This window comes from Trematomus bernacchii, unplaced genomic scaffold (assembly GCF_902827165.1).
Source record: "Trematomus bernacchii unplaced genomic scaffold, fTreBer1.1, whole genome shotgun sequence".
NCBI classification, from domain to species: Eukaryota; Metazoa; Chordata; class Actinopteri; order Perciformes; family Nototheniidae; genus Trematomus; species Trematomus bernacchii.
The window spans coordinates 14,119,669-14,141,750 of record NW_022987973.1 but is presented as its reverse complement, the minus strand read 5'-3'; the positions used below and the strand labels follow the sequence as shown (position 1 = coordinate 14,141,750).

The 22,082-nt window shown below is 43.1% G+C and overlaps 1 protein-coding gene across 2 annotated transcripts; it reads right to left on the bottom strand.

Moving 5' to 3' along the window:
- Positions 1-443: 443 nt before the first annotated feature.
- Positions 444-21,867, bottom strand: fn1b (fibronectin 1b). Of its 2 annotated transcripts, XM_034117138.1 has the most exons (46): positions 21,551-21,867; positions 21,278-21,403; positions 20,949-21,086; positions 20,266-20,397; positions 19,743-19,880; positions 19,514-19,660; positions 19,221-19,409; positions 18,822-19,004; positions 18,282-18,458; positions 16,260-16,415; positions 16,037-16,165; positions 15,776-15,919; positions 14,338-14,459; positions 13,387-13,555; positions 13,122-13,298; positions 12,813-12,941; positions 12,605-12,694; positions 12,317-12,511; positions 11,339-11,617; positions 10,968-11,231; positions 10,793-10,887; positions 10,367-10,535; positions 9,897-9,983; positions 9,527-9,718; positions 8,616-8,891; positions 8,185-8,376; positions 7,971-8,060; positions 7,341-7,607; positions 7,100-7,216; positions 6,845-7,006; positions 6,587-6,742; positions 6,372-6,488; positions 6,016-6,285; positions 5,740-5,927; positions 5,568-5,655; positions 5,004-5,180; positions 4,800-4,889; positions 4,217-4,405; positions 4,017-4,106; positions 3,131-3,585; positions 2,869-3,007; positions 2,111-2,272; positions 1,882-2,007; positions 1,681-1,787; positions 1,468-1,554; positions 444-1,146 (listed from the first exon to the last, which is right to left on the bottom strand). In XM_034117138.1, exons 1-46 carry the CDS (start codon positions 21,690-21,692, stop codon positions 1,069-1,071), a joined length of 7,392 nt encoding a protein of 2,463 aa, XP_033973029.1. In that variant the 5' UTR covers positions 21,693-21,867; the 3' UTR covers positions 444-1,068. The 2 variants fall into 2 exon arrangements, with proteins under 2 accessions (XP_033973029.1, XP_033973030.1); XM_034117139.1 differs by lacking the exon at positions 8,616-8,891 and having other exon boundaries at positions 21,551-21,866.
- Between the last annotated feature and the right edge of the window lie 215 nt (positions 21,868-22,082).

Sequence of the window (22,082 nt, the reverse complement as noted above, 5' to 3'; positions counted from 1 at the left end):
CTAGTTTGAACGGGCCCCATTATGATTTTTGGGGATTTCTCTATCGGTTGACCAATCACAACAGAGTGGACTCTGGTTTCAGACAGATGGGGAAAAGAGGTGCTGCAGCCCAGGCAGTATGAGGAAAAATAAAGACCATTTCCCATTGGAGGCACAAAATACAAATATGAACCTGAAAATTAGCATAACAGGGACACTTTAAGATGTTACAATTATGGCTAATTATATTGAGGTAATTCATTTTTTAACCCCTGAATCTGATCTGCTCTAATTACTACATATCTCGAACATCCTTGGCTGATTTAGTTGGTCTTCATACTGCGCAATTTTGGCCTTTGTATTCAATAGCGGACATTGGAGGGGTGAAGTCTTTAGCAAGCACTTTTGTAAATAATGCTAAATTAAAAACCTGTTTATATATAATAAAAAAAAATGATGAACACTTGTTAGGTTTCAGGATCTCTCCAGCTTTATTAAAATAAGGGTCTTATTTTTGTCAAAAGGTAGGCACGGACAACAAAGTACAAAAATAGAAGAGTTCTCACATCGCAGTTCCCGCACATTCACACGTTGATATTAAAAGGAAACATTAGTAAAAAGACATTAGGAATCAGAATGTGTCAATCACACACAGTGCGAGCCCTCAGTAACAGAAGGGCTACAAAAAAAGCACATTTTCATGGACAATTTAAACATTGTTAATAACTACATTGACATTCTTTAACACAGTGCTTACTTTCAGACTATTTCTGCTCTTTGATTAGGAAGTGTTTCTGAATATTAAAATGTAAAACATGTCAATTTGAAAAGTATATAAATCTGACAGAAGTATGGAGGGGAATGGAATACAAAAAGAAAATGGCGAGAGTCTTCATTTTCCAATAGCGAGTGACTTTAGAGACTCAACAGTGAAGAGAATGGCTTTAGAGGCGAATCACTCTGACCAGGAAGCAGGGCAGTCTTTGGCTAATCATTGGGCAGTTAGTTTAGTCGCAGACAGCATGGCTTCTAAAATGTGAGACAGTGCAGAGAATGGGAGGTTGGGGATCCAATCAGATGTCCGGTCCTTTACTCCAGAGGATTTAGAGGAACGTGTGCGTCTGCCAGCAAGGCCGGTTGGAAGCACTCAATGGGGCACTGGATGTGCTGCAGGAAGAGATCAAGAGGTACAGTCAAGGTACAAATAATTATGTAATTTCATCAAATCTTTTTTCACTCTTCATTAGTTTCAGGTGAGGTCATTTATTGAGTTTCTATTTATTTGTATTTATTAAAGACATGATGAGACAAAAGCTTTGGAAAAGAAAATCTGGATAATTAATTTGATGGTGTTTGAAATAAAATGTTTTTTTGATTTAGTTTCGGACATATGCACAGTCTTGGGACAAAAAATGGTGTCAAGAAAATTCCATGTGCTACATCTTGATTAATACAACATTTAAATTATTTGATATGATTTCCACTCACGCGTACTGTGTTGCCCATTCTAACAGGCTGCAGCGGACTGGCATCCACATCACCACCTGGTCTGCGGCAGTTATCACATCTCCAGCCCTGATAAGACCAAACAAACACAAGCCTCCTTTAAACATACTTAAATTGACTCGCTGAATAAAACACAAGTCAATATACATATCGCTGAACATCAGACCAAAAGCATGGGAGGCTGATGTGTCGTACCTGCTGTCCTCCAAAGCATGTGCAGGTGCAGATGGCCCCGTGGTACTCCTTCTGCCACTGGTTTCCCAACTGGTAAGTTTTGCCATCATCGTAGCACACCGACTCATCTGTGTGAGGGTACATTCACGTTAACATTCACATCCTTTACATCTTTTTGAGACGGTTGTAAAATATATATCTTTGGGTATTAAGAGGCCTTACGTGGTTCACACTTGTACTCTCCTTTGCCATTTCCCAAGCAAGTGCAGCTCAATAATTGACCGTTTTCGTGGCGGCGTTCCCACTTCTCTCCAATGCGATAGTTGTTGTTATTGTCATTGCACCACTCTAATGACGAACAAGATGATAGTTTGACAACACAAGTGAAATATATTCTAATTCAGCTATGCAAATGTACCTACCAGGAAAAACAAATATCCTGAAAACTTACTTGATGAATCACATCTGAAGTGGCCGCTCCCCATTCCCAGGCAGGTGCACCACAGCTTGAAGCCTGTCTCTGACATCCGCTCCCATTCACTGCCAACATCATGGTAGGTTGAAGTAAAGGCATCATAACAGGAGTCCTTATCGGAGGGCACTCCCTCTGCGACTGATAAAAGATGGGAGAGGATAGATATGAGATAGATATAAGAATAATGTGTTTGTAAGCCACTAGTTATTTAAATATTGATCAGCCAGAGTAACCGCAACCCCTCTTTATGTTAACCTATTTTGGGCCATGATGGTCTTTATCTGGTTACTTTTAAAAATGATAGTCATATTTTTTTAAAAGACAAAATGTAAAATCTTTAAAAAAAGGTTTTGTCAAATAGATTTATGTAGTAAATACAAATTGTATTTCAGCAAGAGAACAGTTCATATCCAGGGGACAGGGGAACTTGTGAATTAAAGCCTGTGTTTAATAAGAATAAGGCCTGGTTTTCTATCACTGAGGTAAAGATAGACCCTTGATTATTGGCATGAGTTTAGTCACAGCAGTTCCTGTAGGATTTATTGTTGTTTTGTTTGCCAACTATTCTTTTTGCACTGAATCATTTCCATTTATTTCTCACTTCAGTTGAGCGTCAGTTGTGTGGGAACTGAGTGTGTGATTCAAGTAATTTACTTGCAAGCCGTATCTTTATCTAACTAAATTCTCCACCCTCAGTTCACTGGTTATCAAACTGAACTGAGTAGGATGCTTACTTGTGTTTCCAGCAGTGACAACCTGCTCCAGTATCTTGTGTTTGAGCGCCCCCATCAGAGCCTCCACGATCACATTGTAGTTGGCATCGGGGGACAGTCCTATCAGGGTCGCAGTGGTGGCTGTGCCTGGCAGGCGGACCTGGACAATAAAGAGGGATGAGGTTTGTCTACATAAAATTACAGAATTCCTCTAATATGATTAGTAAATATTGCTCAGATTGCATGAGGGCCTGGACTGGAGACCACTCCCCTTGTCTCTTACCTGGAACATCTTCTCGTTAAGATGAGTGAGGGGATGGCAGGACACTATGTAGGCGTTGCTCTGCTTGTAAGGCTTCCAGGAAAGAGTGGTCTGAGTTTGGGCTTCCTGTGGAACTCCGGTCTCGTTTCCAAACGTGGTGCCGATGGGCACGTTGAGCTTCAGTATGGGCAGTCTGCGGCCCTCTGCATCAGGAAGGGGCACAAAGACCAGGGGCTCACGAGCTTGCCCATAGGGGGACAGTGGATAGCCACCCCTACCATTATTTCTGTTGTCTCCGTTGTTGTTGTTGTTGTACTCTGTGTACTCCACAGTCTGGCTCTGACCACTATTCCCATCCTGGCCATTGTTGCCCACTACCTGGACTGTGTCGTCAAACTCAGGTTCAGGCACATCCAGCCTGTCATCATAACCTCCTGGGCGGTGGGGTAGAGGCAGGGGAAGCAAGGACTCTGGTTCTGTGCAGGAGAGACGGGGTTAGGGAAGCAAGCAGGTTAGATGAGGGGGAGGTAAAGCAGAGCTGCAGTAACATATCTCAGCCAATAGGAGGCGACAGATATGCAGCATTGCTGGGTTACTACTCACTGGCAGCATGTCTTAATGCAGTATTATGGACACACATGATATTTTGAATGGCATTTTCTGAAGCATTCAAAATAAAATATATATTATTGTTTTACAACCCTAAAGCTGATTGACTGCACAGTTTATCTCAAGGCCTCTGAGCTGTTGCAGCGAAACATTTTGATTGAGCTAAGCAGATTAAAGCTGCCATTCAAACCCTTACATTTGATAGTATGTTTGACCATAATATGTTTATATTGGCGCTTATGACATGATTTAAATTCAATACATTCGTCACTGTACAGACAGAAGTCTTAATACTCACGAGTCCTGATTTTGCCCGCCAGAGGTGTGCTCCTCTGTGTGTTCTGGATGGCAATGATCTTAATGATGTACTCTGTGGATGGTCTCAGGCCTGAGGAAAGAGAACAAATGTATCATATAGTGGAATAAGTAGGTTTCATCTTACTCTGAATTTTGATCAATCTAAAACCTTTTTTGGTTTGATCAGTTGACATGGCATACCAGAAATGGTGGCGTAGTTCTGCCCCGGGTGGGGTCTTGGGATGAGCTCTCGTGGTGCTCCTCCTGACACCTCGTAGGTGACGTAGTATCCTGTGATCTGTGTGGCAGGAGGCTGCCAGGTGAAGGAGATGGAGGTGGGGGTCAAAGATGTGAACTGAAGGGCCGTGGGAGCCTGGACCACCGGTGCAGCTATGAAGGAAATTATATAAAATGTTAGATCATGTGATTACTTGTTGATGTGATTAAGAACTGACTAAAAATAGTACCAATTTAATAGTGCACTCCAACAACCTTGTCTTTATTATTCTGTAACTAAGTTTTCCTTTTTCCTTAATTGCCCACAATGCAACTCAACAGCCGAGCTTAAGACTTGGTAAACTCACTCCCTCTCTAGTGTGCCTGCATTAACTAAAGCATTGTGTGCCTTCGTTTTTTCCATCTTTCTCTCTCTCCTTAACATTGCTTGTATTCATATTAAACTGTAAACATTTCTGGATGTGAAAAAATCAGATTTTAAATTCAAATTATGAAGAAATGTATTCCCAATGAAGCAGAGAGATCATCACACAGATTTGTGTAGTACCTGTTTGAATGGTGACATTAATTGGGTCACTCTGTGTATTGCCATTCAGAGTATACAGGTTAACAGAGTAGGTGGTGCTGGGCTGGAGACCTTTAAAAAAAACAAAAGAATAACATGAAACAGTGAAATCACACTTCCAAACATGTAAAATGTGTAAACTGTTTCCAGCTTTTACGTTGTGTTTAGCAGTCAGATGTAGTGTACCTGTCAGAGTGTAATCGTTTGAATCTCCTGGGATGGTCTTTCTGATGGTGGGGTGGGAGCCACTGGGCGATGCTTCAATAAGGTAACCAGTGATGGTTTCCACCTTGGAGCGCCATGTCAGTGTGAAAGAAGTATCCTTCACATCAGAGATACGCACACGTCGAGGAGGACTGACATCTGCATTGAGGGGAAAAAGCAGTGGGTAACGACTGATGATGGGTAATGCTTTTCACAGGTCCTTAAATTCCTGAGTATTTGTGAAAAAAAACATTAATGGATGTGTTTATTTTGTGCAAGAATAAAAGTGTAAGGGAATTTCACTTAGCTTTCAAACTTGTAAATAATTGTATTGCTCAACTTACACAATATACTGTTTTGCTGTCCTGGGAAATGTCATAAGGATGCCATTGTCTATTGGTAACAATAATTTACCCAAATATATGTCTCAAATGACACTTCGATGGGAATTTAGAAGAATTGGTTCTGATAAGTCGTTGAAAGAATTTGATGATTAAGAAGGTGTGTGTACCCTGACGTGTTCATTTTTACAGTGCAGCCAGTTACCTTGCAGTGTGGTGGCCTCGCCCTCCAGCGGTCTGCTGGTGACAGAGTTCTTCAGGGCGTAGACATGTATCTGGTATGTGGTGGCCACCTACGATACACAGCCATACAGTTTATATTTACTCACTGCCTGACTATAAACCCATGTAAATACTGAGATAAGAACTCTTGTTACCATGAGGCCTGGTACAACAACACGCGTGGTGTCGGGCGCAACGTTCATCTCTTTGGTGGGGCCATTGATGTTCTTCGGGTTGACGACCACACGGTAGCCTAAGAGGCGTGCATTGGGCGCGCGCCATGATACAGTGAAGGTGGAGGGACTGATCTCTGTTATCACTAGGTTGGTTGGAGCAGGGATCACTAAGACAACAAAAACACATACAAAAGTTAAGTCAAGGAACAAATGAATTAGGTCAAGATTATGTGGATGTTTTTGGTGTATTTCTACCTGTGGCCTGGGTTCCCACCAATGGTGTGCTGGGGGTGCGACCATGTAGGGCAATGACTTTGACGGTGTACTCTGTCCCGGGGTGAAGGTTTCTCAGCAACACAGTGTCCTGGTCACCTCTGGGTGCTGGACGCAGCTCCCTCTCGATCTCCTCTGAGCTGGAGTACAGGACACGGTATGATGTCACCGTGCCGTCTGGACTGTCCCAAGTGATGCGCATGGAGTTGGAGTCTATCTCAGAGAAGGTCAAGTCCTTGGGACGGTCCATAGCTGCAGGAGAAATGTAAGACGTGGGAATTAATTTCCACTCTGAACAGTTGTTTTGATCAGCTCTTACTGAATTGAGTCCAACTTACCAGTGATAGCATTATCCACCACAGGGGAGGAGGGTTGTCCATCATTGCCCAGCGCATAGACACTCACAACATACTCCACAGTGGGCATGAGACCGGAGAACGTCATCTGAGTTTGATCTGTAATAGACATGAAGAAAATGAGCCAATGAGACGATGATACTGTGTTGGTAAAAATATTAAGTTATAAAATGTTTTCTTTTTCCGGCCTGTCTTACCAGGAGCCACCACCTCAGTATAAGAGGGTCCCAGGCCATTCTTGGGGACACTAGTGACTCTGTAGCCTCTGATTGGTCCCTGAGCAGGAGACCAGCGCACTGTGAGGGCGTTGTCAGTCACTTCTGTCAGTCTCATGTCAGTGGGGGGCTCGGTATCTATGAGACAGGTGGACATATAACAAGCTTTAGATTTAGTTTAACCCATTAACATTTTCTTTTCCCCCCAGGAACTGTTTTTTTTTTTTCATGTTGCTGTACCAGTCTTGTGCATGATGGAGACCGGGGTGCTGGAGGAGGGGCTGTCCCCCCTTCCTGTAACAGCAAAGACCGTGATGGTGTAGTCAGTGCCTGGTGACAGACGGGTGATGGTGGTAGTAGTCTGAGTGCCGGGGATTATAAACTCTTGGGGAGCCTCGCCACCTAGGCAGAGATTGAAGAAGGGTCACGTGTTAGATTCCGACTACAGTTGAGGTTAAGAGGAAACAAGGAAATCATTAAAAGTGTTGTGCAGACTTGTGTCTTCATAGCTGATCTTGTAGTTCTTCACAGAGACAGAGGGGGCCTCCCAGCGGATAGTGATGGTGGACGGGGTGGATGATGTTACTTCCAGCTCTGTTGGAGCATCTGAGACTGGAGAGGATAAGAAAAGGAAGAAGGCTTATAATAAATACATTCTATAAAATCACATATGAATAGTTCTGATCAAGATTCGAGAAAAATAAAGGTGTTAGTAGAAATCAGAATATAAACTCACTGGTGGCCTGTGTGCCAGTCAGAGGCTGACTTTCCTGATCGCGGCTGACAGCATACACATATACCAGATACTCTGTCTCTGGTGTCAATGCAGTCAAAGTGAAGAAGTTCCTGGTCGGGGGAAGCTTCTCGTCTTTCGGCCGCCCACCACTCGTTTTTGAATAGCGGATGCGGTAACCTGTGATACTAGCGGTCGGAGCCAGCCAGTGAACGGTGAAGGAGTTGGTGCCAATGTTTGAGAAGTCCAAGCCAGTAGGGGAGTCCAGAGCTGAAAGGTAACGGAGAGACACTTTAAATAACAAGCAATGAATTGCATTAAAAAAATACCAAAGCAAAAGATCTACAGCGACATCAGTGGGTTGTTTACCCACACACATTGGAACCTCACCTAAAATTACACCATGTTTATTTATTATAGGTTTGTTTTTTATTGCCTAATATATATCTTTTTATTGTTTATTAAAAGAAAAAAATGATGCAATAATTTCCTGATTTTTATGTTTATTGCTTCCGTTTTTTTCATTTTCTTTTCTTTTTTGTTGATATGCCTGAATTTTTTTTTGGGGGGGATTAAACTCGAATGAAAATGCCCATATCATTCACCCACGTTAGAAACCACTGGCATACTCACTTGTCCTCTGAGTTCCTGTGGCTGGTTCACTCACTCGCTCCCCGTACACACATACAACACTGATACTGTACTCAGTGTTGGGCAGCAGGTCTATATGGGAATGGAGATGGGTACACCGTTAGAATGGATTGACGTGGAGCATTGCAAAGAAGCCAACTTAATTTGGGCTTTAAACACAGCTTTCTGTCAGATGTGTTTAAACAGATAGTCTTACTCTCCAGAAGGAAGGTGTTGGTGGCTCCGCCAACATTAACCTCCTTGATGTCATCGTCTGTGGCTACAGGGTGGTAACGGATGATGAACCGAGAGATGTCGCTGGCTGTGGCAGCATGGGGAACTGTCCATGTCACCCTAATGTTGTCAGGACCAACCCCTGTAAATTGCAGGTTGGTGGGAGCTGGAATGGCTGAAAAAAAGAGAGGTTAAAGTTAAAGCCAACACAGGGGAAAAAAAGTGGTTGCTTTAATAAAATTAGGATGTTGGAAAGAAAATATTATGAAAGTGATGCATTTCTGATATGTACTGTAGTGTTTGAGTTAGTCATGTGAGTTATTGAAAGGTTTGTTAATGTGGCTTCATCAGTTTTCACATAAAAAAAACAAAAACCCAGCCCTTCCCATGGATGGAGTAAAAGAGATAAATCACCAGCATGCGTTTGCTTTGTATATGTGGTCGGCTCGCTTTCCCCCTCCTCTGCAACAGTGACGATACTGATGTCATAGTCCACACCCGGCTCCAGACCACGAACCGTGTAATAACCAGCAGATGCTTGCGCCATATCTTGAGAAATTGGCAAGCTCTCGCCTGAGGTCACTACGGTTATCTTGTAAAAAGTGGTTGGATAGTTCTGAGGGATCCAACGCAGGCCAATGGTGGTGTCAGTAATGTCGACAAAGTCAATGTGTCTCAGTGTGGGGATGTCTGAAAGGGTTAGGCCAGTTGCAAAGTGCAAGCATAATTAGAGATATTACATTAGTTATACCAAACACATTCATTTCATTCCCAAATAATGCAGTCAGAGATCCAGAGTTGTAGCCATGCAAAACAAATATAAATACAAATGACTGAAGTTCATAAACATTAACAGTGGACTTATAATAAAAGCATTTTAGTGATGATTAATAATACTGTTCTCTGCATGCTCCAGAAAAGAAAGTTAATTCCAAATAATAAACATGCCCCCCATGCATTATACCAATGAGATGTTAGTTATAAGTTATGATAATTAAAGCTGCATTAAAGAATGTGTTTTACATAGGAGTTGCTCTTAGTAAAAGAATATAATAAATGATGGCCCAACTCTGCTTCTCTTTAGCCTATTACGCATCTCTCAAACTAAAGTGAGTGAGGATGAAGAAGAATACATTCGATGAGAATACTGAAAATATAACTGTAATGACAGGTGGAGTTAGCTGCTGTTTGATCGCAACTCAGCCCTTCCACCCAAATACAAATCTTTATTTTCTCTCACACAGACACAACAGTCTTTACTGTGGACAAAGTTGTGTTTTTGAGGCCTGTCTACATGTTTTCAATGCTTTCCTGTTGGCTCCTACCTGGTGTGACAATTGTGGAGACAGGCACACTTTCCAAATGGCCCTTGGTACTGAAGACACTGATGTTGTACTCAGCACCCGGATTCAGACTCTCCAGCATAAATGAGGTTTGATCAGCTCGGAGTAACTCTTCCAGGGTGTTTCCTCGCTGGCCGTCGGTAGGTGTGCTCGTCACTCTGTATCCTGTGATGCCTGAAAAAATGGATATGGTAAAAAAAAATTCAAGATGTTCCTGAAATGTATTATCCCAAAGGGAATACTGGGAAGAATCATTTGTCCTCGTGGAAAGAAATACCATCCAAAGGCCAGGGTCTAGACTTGGCAATATTCAATGTGCTGGCAGTGCATAGGGAGCACAGTCAATATTTACCTGGGGTTTTGGAAGCTACCCAGTAGACAACGAGATCTCCTGTGATTGAGTTGGACTGTACTCTGAGGTCAGTGGGGGGAGACAGGGCTGCAAGCAAAGGATAGAAGATTATGACACAAGTATGTGAAACCTGTTTCATTGCAGCAGTAACTTCTTCGTGTCGGTCGACAGAACATTCTCCACTCTTTGGCCAAGGCGTTTGCCCTAGGAGGCTGAAATTGTGTATGTGTGTGATGATCTGAGTTCATGCCAAAAGGGGATGTGGCAATGCCAGTAACCAAAATGCGCATGAGTTCGAAACAAATTCACATATCATGGCCAAACTCATGAACCGTTTGTTGTAGACTCTGGTGGGAGGAATCATTGCACTGTGCATTGTGTGTGTGTGGGAATCAATTCACATGGAGATGCATACATGTACAATATTACAACTACAGCACATTTGCAAATTCTCGGAATTGGATACTCACAAGTCACAACGGTGCGGGTAATAGGGTTTCCACGGTTGCGTCCGTTGAAGATGGGCTGCACGCTGTAGATGTACTGAGTTCCAGGGATCAGCCCGGGAATATAAACACTTCCAGTTTCAGAGGTCTCTTCTCTGGGAGACTCGCCTTCCACACTGGGGAGCACAGACAGCTGGGGAGAAGGAGGCAGAGGCAAACCCAGTAAATATACCACTGCAAAAGACACTAAATCTTCATTTTGAGTGTTAATGTTTGGCCCTCTAGGAGAAGTATGGCCAGCTGCAAACAAAATACTGACATAGCATCACCAAAACTCATGTCACTCTAGTATCCCCTTTCACTTCACACACATTAAGTCTGATTATGACCAGGTTATCTCTAAGTGTAATGATGAAGTAAGTTTTTTGGACATGATGAAAAGGTGTCTACCTTGTAGCTAAACCTGCGGACAGGTATCCAGGTCACGATGATAGAGGTATCAGTGACCTCAGTGCTGAAAGCAGGGTTATTTCCCATCTGGGGAGCTGGGAGGAAAAAGACAGAAATACAATTAATTTCATTGCAAAAATGTATTTGCAGATGTTTTGATTGTTTTCATACTGACCGGTGGTAAAATATGTAGTGACACCCTCGCTGAGGTCATTGTCCAGGTCAGAGTGCAGGGTGGCAGTGTACTGGGTTTCTGGGCGTAAGTTCCTCAAAGGGAACTGGGTGACCCTGCCAGGGATCCTCTTCTCTATGGGGCTGGATCCTTCAATGCTCAGGTAGAGGCGGTAACCACTGACGATGGCACGGGGAGCCTCCCAGATGACCACGGCACTATCGGGCCTGATGTCAGTAAAACGCACATCGGTGGGCGAATCAGGTTCTTGAGAGGGGAGAAAGAAAACAAACATGTGCATGAAAGAAAGTCTCATCTTTTATTGTAAACCCTCTGCGTCTAACTCAAGCTCCTTTGTTCATGACAATACTTACTGGTAGACTTTTCTGCCACAAGAGGCTGGCTCTCCGATCCACCATTCATGGCGTAGATGTAGAAGCGGTACACTGTTCCTGGCTGGAGATGGGTTATATCGGCATATGCGTTGGGTGAAGGAGGCAACTGCAGGACCCTCGTCTCAGAGCCATCGGGAGCAACGGGGGTGAAGTGGACCCTGTAACCGGTCACCTCGCTGGGTGGACCGGTCCAGGTGATGCTGATCTTCATGTCTGAAACCTCGTAGAACGTCAGGTCTGTGGGAGCCGGGACCTCCTCTGTGAGAGGGAGAGGTAGATTGATAGACAAAAAGGTAAAATCAGAATCAGGCTTTATTAAAGTATCCTTTGGAGTTATTCACCACTATTGATGTAGCAATGTTTGAATCATTTTGTACTCATTGTGTTAGGAGAACGCCTCAACGCAATCACCTTAAGCTTTATATGTACTGTATGGGAAAAATAAAGTACAGTAAAAATATCTAAAAGATTAATGTATATATTTCAGATAAACTGAGGATTTAGAAAGTGTGTGTGTGTCTCTGTGTCAGCTGCACATGCATGTTTGTTTTTCATGTGTCTGTTTCTGAGCCCACCGTGAACTAATGAAAGGTCATTCAGGGGCCACGACAGGGTAAGATCAAAAAAGTCATAACAGACCGTGATAAGGATAAGAAGATATTACTATGCTAAAGCTATAACATATTTTGACATAGCAATGTTTAGTCAAGCTTAGTATTTCCAAAACAGTGGAGAGCACTGCCTTAAGCTCTCCGGCCCTATAAGGAATCTTTAGCTCTGTGTATAGTCCTAATCTGCCATATGACAGCCAGAAGATAAATTTTTAAATAAAATACAAACGTACTGTGAATGTTTTAATAGGAAAACATCTTTCCATTGGCTTAAGTTATGAGGCATTTTTATGAATATCATTTTTTTGATCAACTGAAAGATATGTGTCTGTTTAAAAATGTGCACCTGGGAGAGGGGATCCAGCGGTGTTGACCTGTACAAAAACAGGCTCACTCTCCTGGTCCTCCTCCACGGCATAGATGCTGATGTTGTAGAGGTGACCGGGGCGAAGGTCAGCCAGGGTCACGGAGGTCTCGGAGTCGGGTAAGTTCAGCTCAGTGCTGCTGCCTTCCAGAGATGGAGTGTACACCACACGGTAACCTGGCAGGCACAGAGACAATAAAATGGATCTCTACATCAAAAACTACCAATTTGAATCACTTATAAACAGACAAACAGAGACATGCTCTTTACCAGTGATAGGAGCCTGAGGCCTCGTCCAGCTGATTCGGATGGAGGACTCTCTCACCTCATCGACCACATGCTGAGCCGGGGAGTCAGGAGCTGCAGAGGGGAAAGAAGATGAAAATTGGTCACGTTGCACCATGTTTGAAAATGTCCAAAATTGGCATAGTCCTGACATTTGTTTTCATGACAAATAGAAGGAGAGGGATTCTCCCACCTGTAGTCTGGGAGGTCGTCAGGATGAGGTTTGGCTGTCCCTGATTCGGGAGTTCGTAGACGTTGACGTTGTATCTGCGTCCTGGCAGGAGGTCACCAATGGTGAGAGAGGAGGCCGTGCGAGGAACATCTGGAGACACCAATACAAAGTTAGTTATTATACGAATCAGTGATACAAAATGAATCTGAAAGAGGGTTTCCATAGATATATGAGAACCTAAACTGAAGAAAGAACATGCCAATGAATCAATCCATTCAATCATTTGCATGAGACATAATGAAGGTTTCAGTGATGCTCAAATTATCTCACCAAGGACTTTGGGCTTGGCCCCGTCCTCACTGAGCTCGTACTCCACCCTGAAGCCAGAGATGGTGGCAGACGCAGATGTCCAGGACACAACGAAGCTGTTGGAGGTGATTTCTGTCACGGACTCAGAAGTGTCCACCACTGCAGGAGGTGCGGTCGTCTCTCCCTCCGATGTTTCCACTTGAGAGAAAAAGCGATATAATGTTCCTGTGAAAATGTCTTTAGATCTGTGTCCTTGAGAGGTCACTAACTGCTTGAGTTTACTCACAGGAACCGTGGGTGGTGGTGAAATCAAAGCGTGTGACCTCGCGGCGTCCGTAGCGCAGGATGCTGATCAGCTGACCCTCGTAAGTGATGCCTGGACGCAGCCCGCTGATGGTGTACGATTGAAGGTGGCCGGGGACGTTGACCTCTCTCCAGGGTGAACGGGTACTTTTCTACCATAAGAGGTACAAAAATAAAAGGTGATGAAGGTCAGGTTTTCATTTACTTGAAGCATAAATTGGCCTGGCATGAAATATGCTATGCAAAAACAGCTACTAGATGAAGCCTGTAGTGAGATGTTTTCACAACTGGTTATTTAAATGTCTAGACTTTAGGCATGCGTAAATCGTTAAAATGAAAGCACAGATATGATAAAGCTGAATAGAAAACATTATGTGCAGAGAATTTACTGGAATAAGTCTGAAAATTAGGACTTTATATGGTAGTCTGTATATTTTGGAATGGACTCTGGCTCGGACTCGTTTACTGCAATTTCCTGCTTTAGCGGTATTTAGACTGGCTATGCACTCTGTCGGAAAGCTTTCTCAGCAGGAGAGCCAGACGAGGGCGTTAAGTAACATTTATTTCTAAAATACACAACCCCCTTCAGAGGAAATCAGTTTGAATTCAATTTAAGCTTCATAAACATTTCAGCCAGCTTGTTAGTTTTCGAGGTCTTCAAAGAGAGAAAAAATGTGTAAGAAAACAAAATCCCAGGAAGGGAGATGTTTTCCTTGGAGTCTGTGTGTTGGTGCATGCAGACTGTAAAGGGGAGTTCATGTAACCTCTAATCTCCTAGTCTGTCCATGTTCAAAAGTTTAGTCAACATTACCAAAAGCAATTGACTGTTTGCTTACCTTTACTAATACTACCTGTCTGAATATTTATAACAACCCTTTCATTAAAAAAAACATACTTTCTTTTACTAAGTCAATATATAAAAAGGGGGACTCACAATTCTCCATTTGAGGATGTACTGGGTAATTTGCACAGATGAAGGTGGGTTCCACTGAATGGGATGGGAGTCTGGCTGTTTTCCTGCCTCTGTGATGATCACCTGCACAGGTCTGTGGCCATCTGAGGAGTTAGAGCAGCATTAGTAGGAGAAGATTCAGGGGAAGACATCAGGAGAGAGTTGGAGAGACCGAGTACAAAGCTGCTACTAGCAAAGAGAAAAAAGAACTCACACACAATGTAACAGTGTGACCTGTAGCGAGTGGGGGTGAAAGTTGGCTACTCTTTGGTGAGACTCTGTCATATGGATTCATCGTTTTGAGACAGAACCAAACCACCAGACACTGCTAAACCAGCTCAAAAACCCACTGACATTACAGTCCCACCAAACACTGGATCACTATATTCATCACAGTTTACCTAGCTAACATAAAGCTTCACTATCTGAAGCACACAGCTTTGATCATGGTGAGATAAATGTCGCAACTGCAGGTTTTGAGGTCAATGCTTGTTTCAGGATACACAATGTGCTTCAGTACAAAGTACCACATTAAGCAACTTTATAGGGAGATATTGGAGGCAGGATTTGTTTAACACCCCCCCCCCCCCTTTCCCAGCCCAGCATCGCTTTCTCCTCAGCAGGTCAGCAGAGCAACACCAGACGGGGGAGGAAGACTTCTCCTACTACAAAGACTAAGGGAGAGACAGGGGTGATGTGATTGGCAAGCACTTCTCCATTTGGTAACTTCAAAGTAGAGAAAAAACACCAAACCCCCGCTTCTCTCCACAAACCTGAACTTTATGAGGGCAACGTAGGAGGGTTGAATAAGTAGAGATAACACAAATAAAGCTCAAACAGCTGTCTGACAATCTGCTGGAAAGAACTGAGAGGCTAATTCATTTACTTGTAAAGTCAATAATACTTCCAAATTAGATAAGAGAAAAATTCATTGAATAAATAATCCAATTGAATAATACATGTTATCTGGTAGATGGCAGGGGTTTAGTATTTAGGTCGCTCACCCCATAATTAAGACTCAGACGAACCAGGGTTATCACAACTATAACAAATGGATCGTCCAAAAATGTAGAATTTAAAATGGAGCTGAAGTTGAAATCTGATTGCCGTTTCTTTTTCCTATGATCCTTAAGTGGACTTATGATAGTAAATCCATAATGGACATCAGAGATATTTAAGTGAAAGCCATTAAAACTCTTGATACTGTATGTATATATCTGTATCATGTCTAAGTATACAAGATCCATCAAAAGGGCACTGGTTAAAGTCTTCTGGCGATTTTTCCATCATGTTTGTTGTACTGGGATATATATAAAAACTTGAACCAGCATATTCCAACCATGTGGACTCTGCAGAAACAGATCAGTTGAAGTGGAAAGCGACTTTAAAGCGATGGTGTACGGAGGATTAGTTTTCTTACCTTGGTAGGTCTGCTGGGGTTCACATCTCAACTCTCCAACCCCGTTGCCATAGCAATAACAGCGGTAGTTGATGCCATGGATGGATTTCTCCCATGTGTCTCCGGTCTGGTGAAAGGCCCTGGTTTGTGGCTCCTGGCACTGATCTATTAGTTAAAAACAGAGGAAGACAGCAGAGACAGGATGAGACAAAGTAGGATTGGGTGGTCGTTTTCCTATAAAAGTAAATCATCATCAGCCGAGCTATTGAGACATAAACGCACCGATAGCATCACACTTCCAGCGACCACGTCCCTGTCCATAGCAGGTGCAGTTCATCATGTAGCCCTCGTCGTGGCGCTTGGAGAAATCCTGGTTTATATCATAGTTCAGGCCATCAACAATACACTGATCTGGATACGTAGATAAAGGAGGAAAACCAACTTTAAACTTAAGCTTCAGGACAACAGTTTTGTTTCAAGTCCAAATGGGAGTTAGCTCTCTGACCTCTCAGCTGTGAGTGAGCGACACAGCTCCACTCCCCGCGGCCATTGCCCAGGCATGTGCATTCCATCATGTGACCCATGACATCATGGCGTTTGTCCCACTTGTCGCCTACACGGTGCATGGCTCCATCGTTGGTGGTACATAATTCCTCATGGGCTACAAAAAGAAAGACAGGAAATAAGAATGAATAAAAAACAAACAGTACCGTGTGGGGGGGGAGTAATTACTTTTGGTTCAGTTAGGCCAGTATCAGCCCTCTTTATGTAATAAGTAAAAAGTAATTACTCTTCCATAACTATAAGTCCCCCCCAAAACATCTAGTGTAATTGCATTCTCTACAAAGGAAATATCTCCATAGCATGTTAGCATTTATACAAATTGTATCTTTCACTTTCTTGTTATATAGGACCTTTAAACAGTTAAAGCTAAGCTAGCCGTTTCCCCCTGTTTTCAGTGTTTTCATGTACTGGCTGTATAGGTCCATATTTACCAACATATATTTAAGGAGGTATCAATAATTCTCGGCAAGAAAGTGAATAAGTGTATTTCCTAAAACTATTCCTAAACACCTTTTATTTTCCTTTTATGTTGGGAAGGTAAACTGGAGACATTTCAAAGCTATTGTTCTGATACTGTCTCTAAAAACACACACACACATACCAGAGATGGAGTACTCGAGTCCTGGACTCGGACTCGAGTCGGACTCGAGTGCCGATTTTCGGGACTCGTGACTCGACTCGGACTCGCGCACTGAATGACGCGACTCGGACTTGGACTCGTGAATTCTCGCACACGATGACTTGGACTCGGACTCGGACTCGTGAATTATCGCGTACGCTGACTTGGACTCGGACTCGGACTCGTGCATTTTTCCCCCCACGATGACTCGGACTCGACTTGTACATTGACGCTCCGACTTGGACTCGGACTCGGACTCGAGCAAGTTTTCTATGGAGTCTGATGTCCTCTATCCTGGCGTGTGCACCGGCTGCGAGGCGAGTTCACGTACTGGGCCCCGCTATTCCAGTCTAAAGATGTCTAGAGACACACCCCGCATCTTGCTGTATGCTTTCACACATTCTGCTTCCACATTGGAAAAGAGCAGCGCAAAATGCTCTATGTGGAAACAATATTGAAGAGAAGGCTCCGTAACACATTACTCTAAACATCGAGTTCAGACATATAGGCTGTCTTGAACACTATCATCAGAGTAACGTGATCTAATCAATACATAAAGATTCAGCCGATAACACGAAAGCACACGGCTACTTAACATGCAGAATGACGTCATTTTGCATGCTAAGTAGCCATGTGCTTTCTGGGGCTAAATCTTTATCAGTAAACCGATTTAACCGGTAAAAGTTCCTTCAAAATAAGAGTCCCGATCTTATTACTATCAAAATAAAAGTGCAAAACGAAAACTTTACCATAGGAAAATATTGGCATACAAATATAATCACTTCTCTAAAAGGTAACTAATTTTAAACATAGTTTATTTATATATAATAATAATAATAATATTAATATTAGTAATAAGCTTTATATTTGTATAGTACTATTACAAGAATTGTAGCCAAACTGGTTTCACAGCAGTTCAATAGACAGATTAGTATAACATGACAGGATAAAAGCAATGTAGAGGAGCAGCTACATTTCAACACATATATCCACGAAGATTAATACATGAAGACTTGTGACTCGGACTTGACTTGGACTCTTCTTAGGTGACTCGGACTTGGACTCGGACTCGAACACAGGTAATGATGACTCGGACTCGGACTCGACTCGGACACTCCTTGGGTGACTCGGACTTGGACTCGGACTCGAACACAGGTAATGATGACTCGGACTCGGACTCGACTCGGACACTCCTTGGGTGACTCGGACTTGGACTCGGACTCGACTACGACTCTCCCTTGGTGACTCGGACTTGGACTCGGACTCGAAGAGTGGTGACTCGAGAGTGACTTGGACTCGTGAATTGGTGACTTGACTACAACACTGACACATACACACACTCACCGGCCATGGGGCAGAATCCAAAGCGCTGCTCTGTGTCGTAGTCGTGGGTGGTGCCACACCACCTCATGCTATCACGTCGCCCGTCAGAGGTGCAGTCGGTGTAGTTGCGGCCGCTATAGAGGAAGGGGAAGTGGCACAAGGCACCATGGGAGTTTCCACCTCGGGTTCCCACAACGGCTAGAATAGAGACAGGGAAATCTCACCTTATAATATATCCATAATGCCATGTTATGTCTTCTTTATATTTTGGGGACTGTGATAGATTTGTCAATTCTTGTAATATGTTGTTGTTGTTGTTATAGCAAAATGAATTTATGTCCAAACAGAAATGAACAAAAACATATTTTGATTGATGATAAATACAATTCTATGGCAGTTTCTACAGACTTTTTCAAGGCAAGATATTGAGAGGGAATATTAAATATGGATGATATTGACAGGCAATGGCTGTATTTATAAAAGGTCAACATCAGCCCAGTATATCTACAAAACTAAAACAATGGTCAAGCCCAGGTTGAAATCCCTGTTCCTAAATCTCACCATTCTTCTCAGTACAGAAAGAGTACTGCTGGTCTTTCTCATAGTCTGAGGTTGTCGAGCACCAGAGCTGTCCATCCGTGCGTCCGTCTGAGGTGCAGGAATAGAAGGTCCTTTCCATGAAGACAAACGGGAACACACATGGCTGGCCGTCAGAGTTGCCACCGTATTCCTGCTTCCTGGACTCTGCACAGACCGGAAGGGGAAAGTCAAGAATGAGGCAATTACAGCGGAGACAAACCATATGCATCTAATAATGGTGATTATGGTGGGTGTTGTGACTTGAGTCTGGCGCTCTAAAAGGCATTTAATGTCAAAGAAACCCAACAAGAAACATAAAGGATCCCACAGTTTTTTTATCATTATTCTTCATTCTTCACAGAGACCCCTGCTTTCACTCACCCCACTCCTGGCAGCTCACTCCGTTGCCCAGACAGGTGCAGAGCATCTGCGTGCTGCCCTGGCTTCTGAACCAGCGCTGTCCATCGTAGTAGGTGGCTCCAGAGTCGGTGCGGCACGTCCCCTCAATGGGGGGCTCAGGCTGCTGCAGAGTCAACGAATGGTCGGGGGTCAACACGACAGCACCTGAGGCTGTATGCCACCAAACAGAATGAAAGAAGGATGAATGTCAGAAAAGATCACAGAAAAGTTTTTTAAAACTTTTAGCAAATGTAACCTTGAGCAAAGAGTCTCACTTCGGACTGCGTTGTGTCTCTCACACTTCCACTCTCCGCGACCATTTCCTAAGCACTGACACTGCAGGATGTGTCCACTTGCGTCCGCTTTTTTCCATGAGTCTCCGATACGGTAGGACATCCTGGTTTCCTGGTCGTTGCAACGGTCTGGTGGGAGGACAACAATGGTCAACAGCCAATACTGAAGAATGTAAAAGTGTGTCCATGTGTGTGTCTACACTCTTCTTACTCCTTGAGGTGCATGTGATGCGTCCATTTCCCTCTCCTAGACAGGTGCAGTCGAGCATCATCCAGCCTTGGTATGGCTTCTCCCAGGTCTCCCCCACGATGTATGATGATGCCACGTTGTTGTCGTAGCAGCGCTCGGCTGCACAAAAAACAGAATATGTATTGCATCTGCAGTAGTTTACAAGACACAGTAAGAAATCACTTGAAATCACAGCTGCTAAACCACATGGGAAAAACAAACCAAGTGAAAATCAATAGCTGTTGCGTAAGATGGGCAAAAAAGGGGGTCATGCTCTCTTGCTCACCTTGTTTGCCTTGACTGTTGTCAAATATTGACAATACTATCAAACTCAGTCATGCTTCTGAGAAATGACCCTGTCAGTAAGTGTGTGTGATTGTGTGATAGCAGCTGCATATAAAAGCGTGCATGTTAGTGTTAGGGTTATCTGTATTTCAGAGTTCTTTTTTGGTGTTCACGTCCTGGTCACCCCACACGTTTAAATGAATCAGGTCAAAGTACTCACCCACAGGTTTGCAGGTCCACTCTCCTTTTCCATTTCCAAGACACACACACTCCAGCATGTAGTCAGCCGTCTCGTGAGGCCTCTTCCAAGTGTCCCCGATTTGATAAGAGCTCCCACCTTCATGGCATCGATCTGTGGAGAAAAGAAAATACTTAGCTGCATTTGTTTGAAATTATTGCACTATAGTAATACATTGGATTTGTATAGCGCCTTTCCTAATGCTCAAAGACACTTTACATAAAATCAGAAACAGAAACAGTACAAAGAAAAAAGCAGTAGTCCTAATCCAAGTGCGAGTATAGTGTGAGGGGGGTATTGATCAGAGTTTGAAAGCTAGAGTGAATAAGTGAGTTTTGAGAGATTTTTGGATGGATTCAAGAGTGTTGGCCTTTCAGTATGACACATATCCATCATTCAAATTTGATATGCAGTCATTAATACAATTTGCGAAAAACATTTAATTAAGAAATCATGATGTAAAGTATTTCTAATACATGTAAGGAGCAGGAAAGACATACCTCTCTTGTTTTGTCAAGAAAAATATCTTGATTAATCTAAAAAGCTTTTAATTTGAATTAAATACAACACGCTTAAATTGATTTAAATTACAATATTTAACTGATTTAGGACAATATTTTACAATTGTTTTTTGAAGTAGGTATTTCATTATTCTGGTTACTCACTTGCAATGGTACAGCTGATCTTTCCACGTCCAGAACCGATACAGGTACAGTCCCATATCATCGCATCCTTTGCCCTCTCGTAGGTTTCACCCACCCGGTATGACTGGGCATTGTACTTATCATAACAGGACTCCTCCACTGAGAGAACAACAGAGGAATAATGTTAAGAGTGTGTTGATAGCGCTGAGTCAGTTCTGGTGTTTTAGTCATGGTGTTGATATTGACACAACATTCTGAAACAAGTGGCAAGGAGCCAATAACTCTTGTCAATCTTTTTCCAGATGTGGAAAGTGTTAAGACATTTCTGTATGGGTCGGTTTCTCACTGACCTTCAGGTTTCGATTTACACTTGATGCCTGCTGCTCCATTGCAGGTGCACACCAGTGTACTGCCGAGGTAGGGTTTGTCCCACTGCTCGTCCAGTCTGTATGAGCGACCATTCTCCTCACAGCCGACTAGAAAATCAAATACATGGATTATGACAAAGATTATTAAACATTCAAAACCCTAAACCTGCCATTAAATATGTGCATGATTTAACATCATTTAGGATATTAAACTAAAAAATGTTTGATATTTATGATGGAAGTCCTTGTACCAACCTGTAGTAACGGCGGCTGCATCCCGGAACTCTGGATACACCTGATGTTGGCCGGATTGTCTTTTGCTCTTTTTTGGCAATCCGTGGACTGCGCTGCTGACGCACAGCGCAACCAGCAACCCTGTCAGCGGGCCACCGGTCATTTTGTGGAAAAGTAAGAACTTCAAGGTTAAGAAGAAAAAAAACGAAGCAAGTTAACGAAGCAAGTTTTGCAAAAGAAGCGCGTGCAGAACTAAAGTTTAGCTTGGAGAGATCTGATTTGTTTTACTCTCTGCTCCTAGCTGCCTCCTCGCAGCTGGTGCACCAGGCCGAACAGAAGGAGCGCGCTGCTTTTATACCCGGGAACACCGCTGCAGCCTGCAAGAGGGGAGGGCTTTAACCGGAGCTCCGGACGACCCGCCCGAGTGTGAGCAATACTGACCGTCAACACAAAAAACCACAAGACAAAAATAACATTAGGGTATAAAGATGAATAAGCATTTTAAATTAAAATGTCTTTTCAGCGATTAAATCAGATCTCGGTACATGTGAGA

Excerpts from the sequence above, each read along its gene's own strand:
- fn1b (XM_034117138.1), bottom strand. The coding sequence starts at position 21,692 with ATGACCGGTGGCCCGCTGACAGGGTTGCTGGTTGCGCTGTGCGTCAGC. Across the intron at positions 8,892-9,526 it reads CTCCACAATTGTCACACCAG|ACATCCCCACACTGAGACAC; the intron begins GTAGGAGCCAAC and ends TAACCCTTTCAG. Across the intron at positions 4,107-4,216 it reads GAACTACGCCACCATTTCTG|GCCTGAGACCATCCACAGAG; the intron begins GTATGCCATGTC and ends CTCTTTCCTCAG.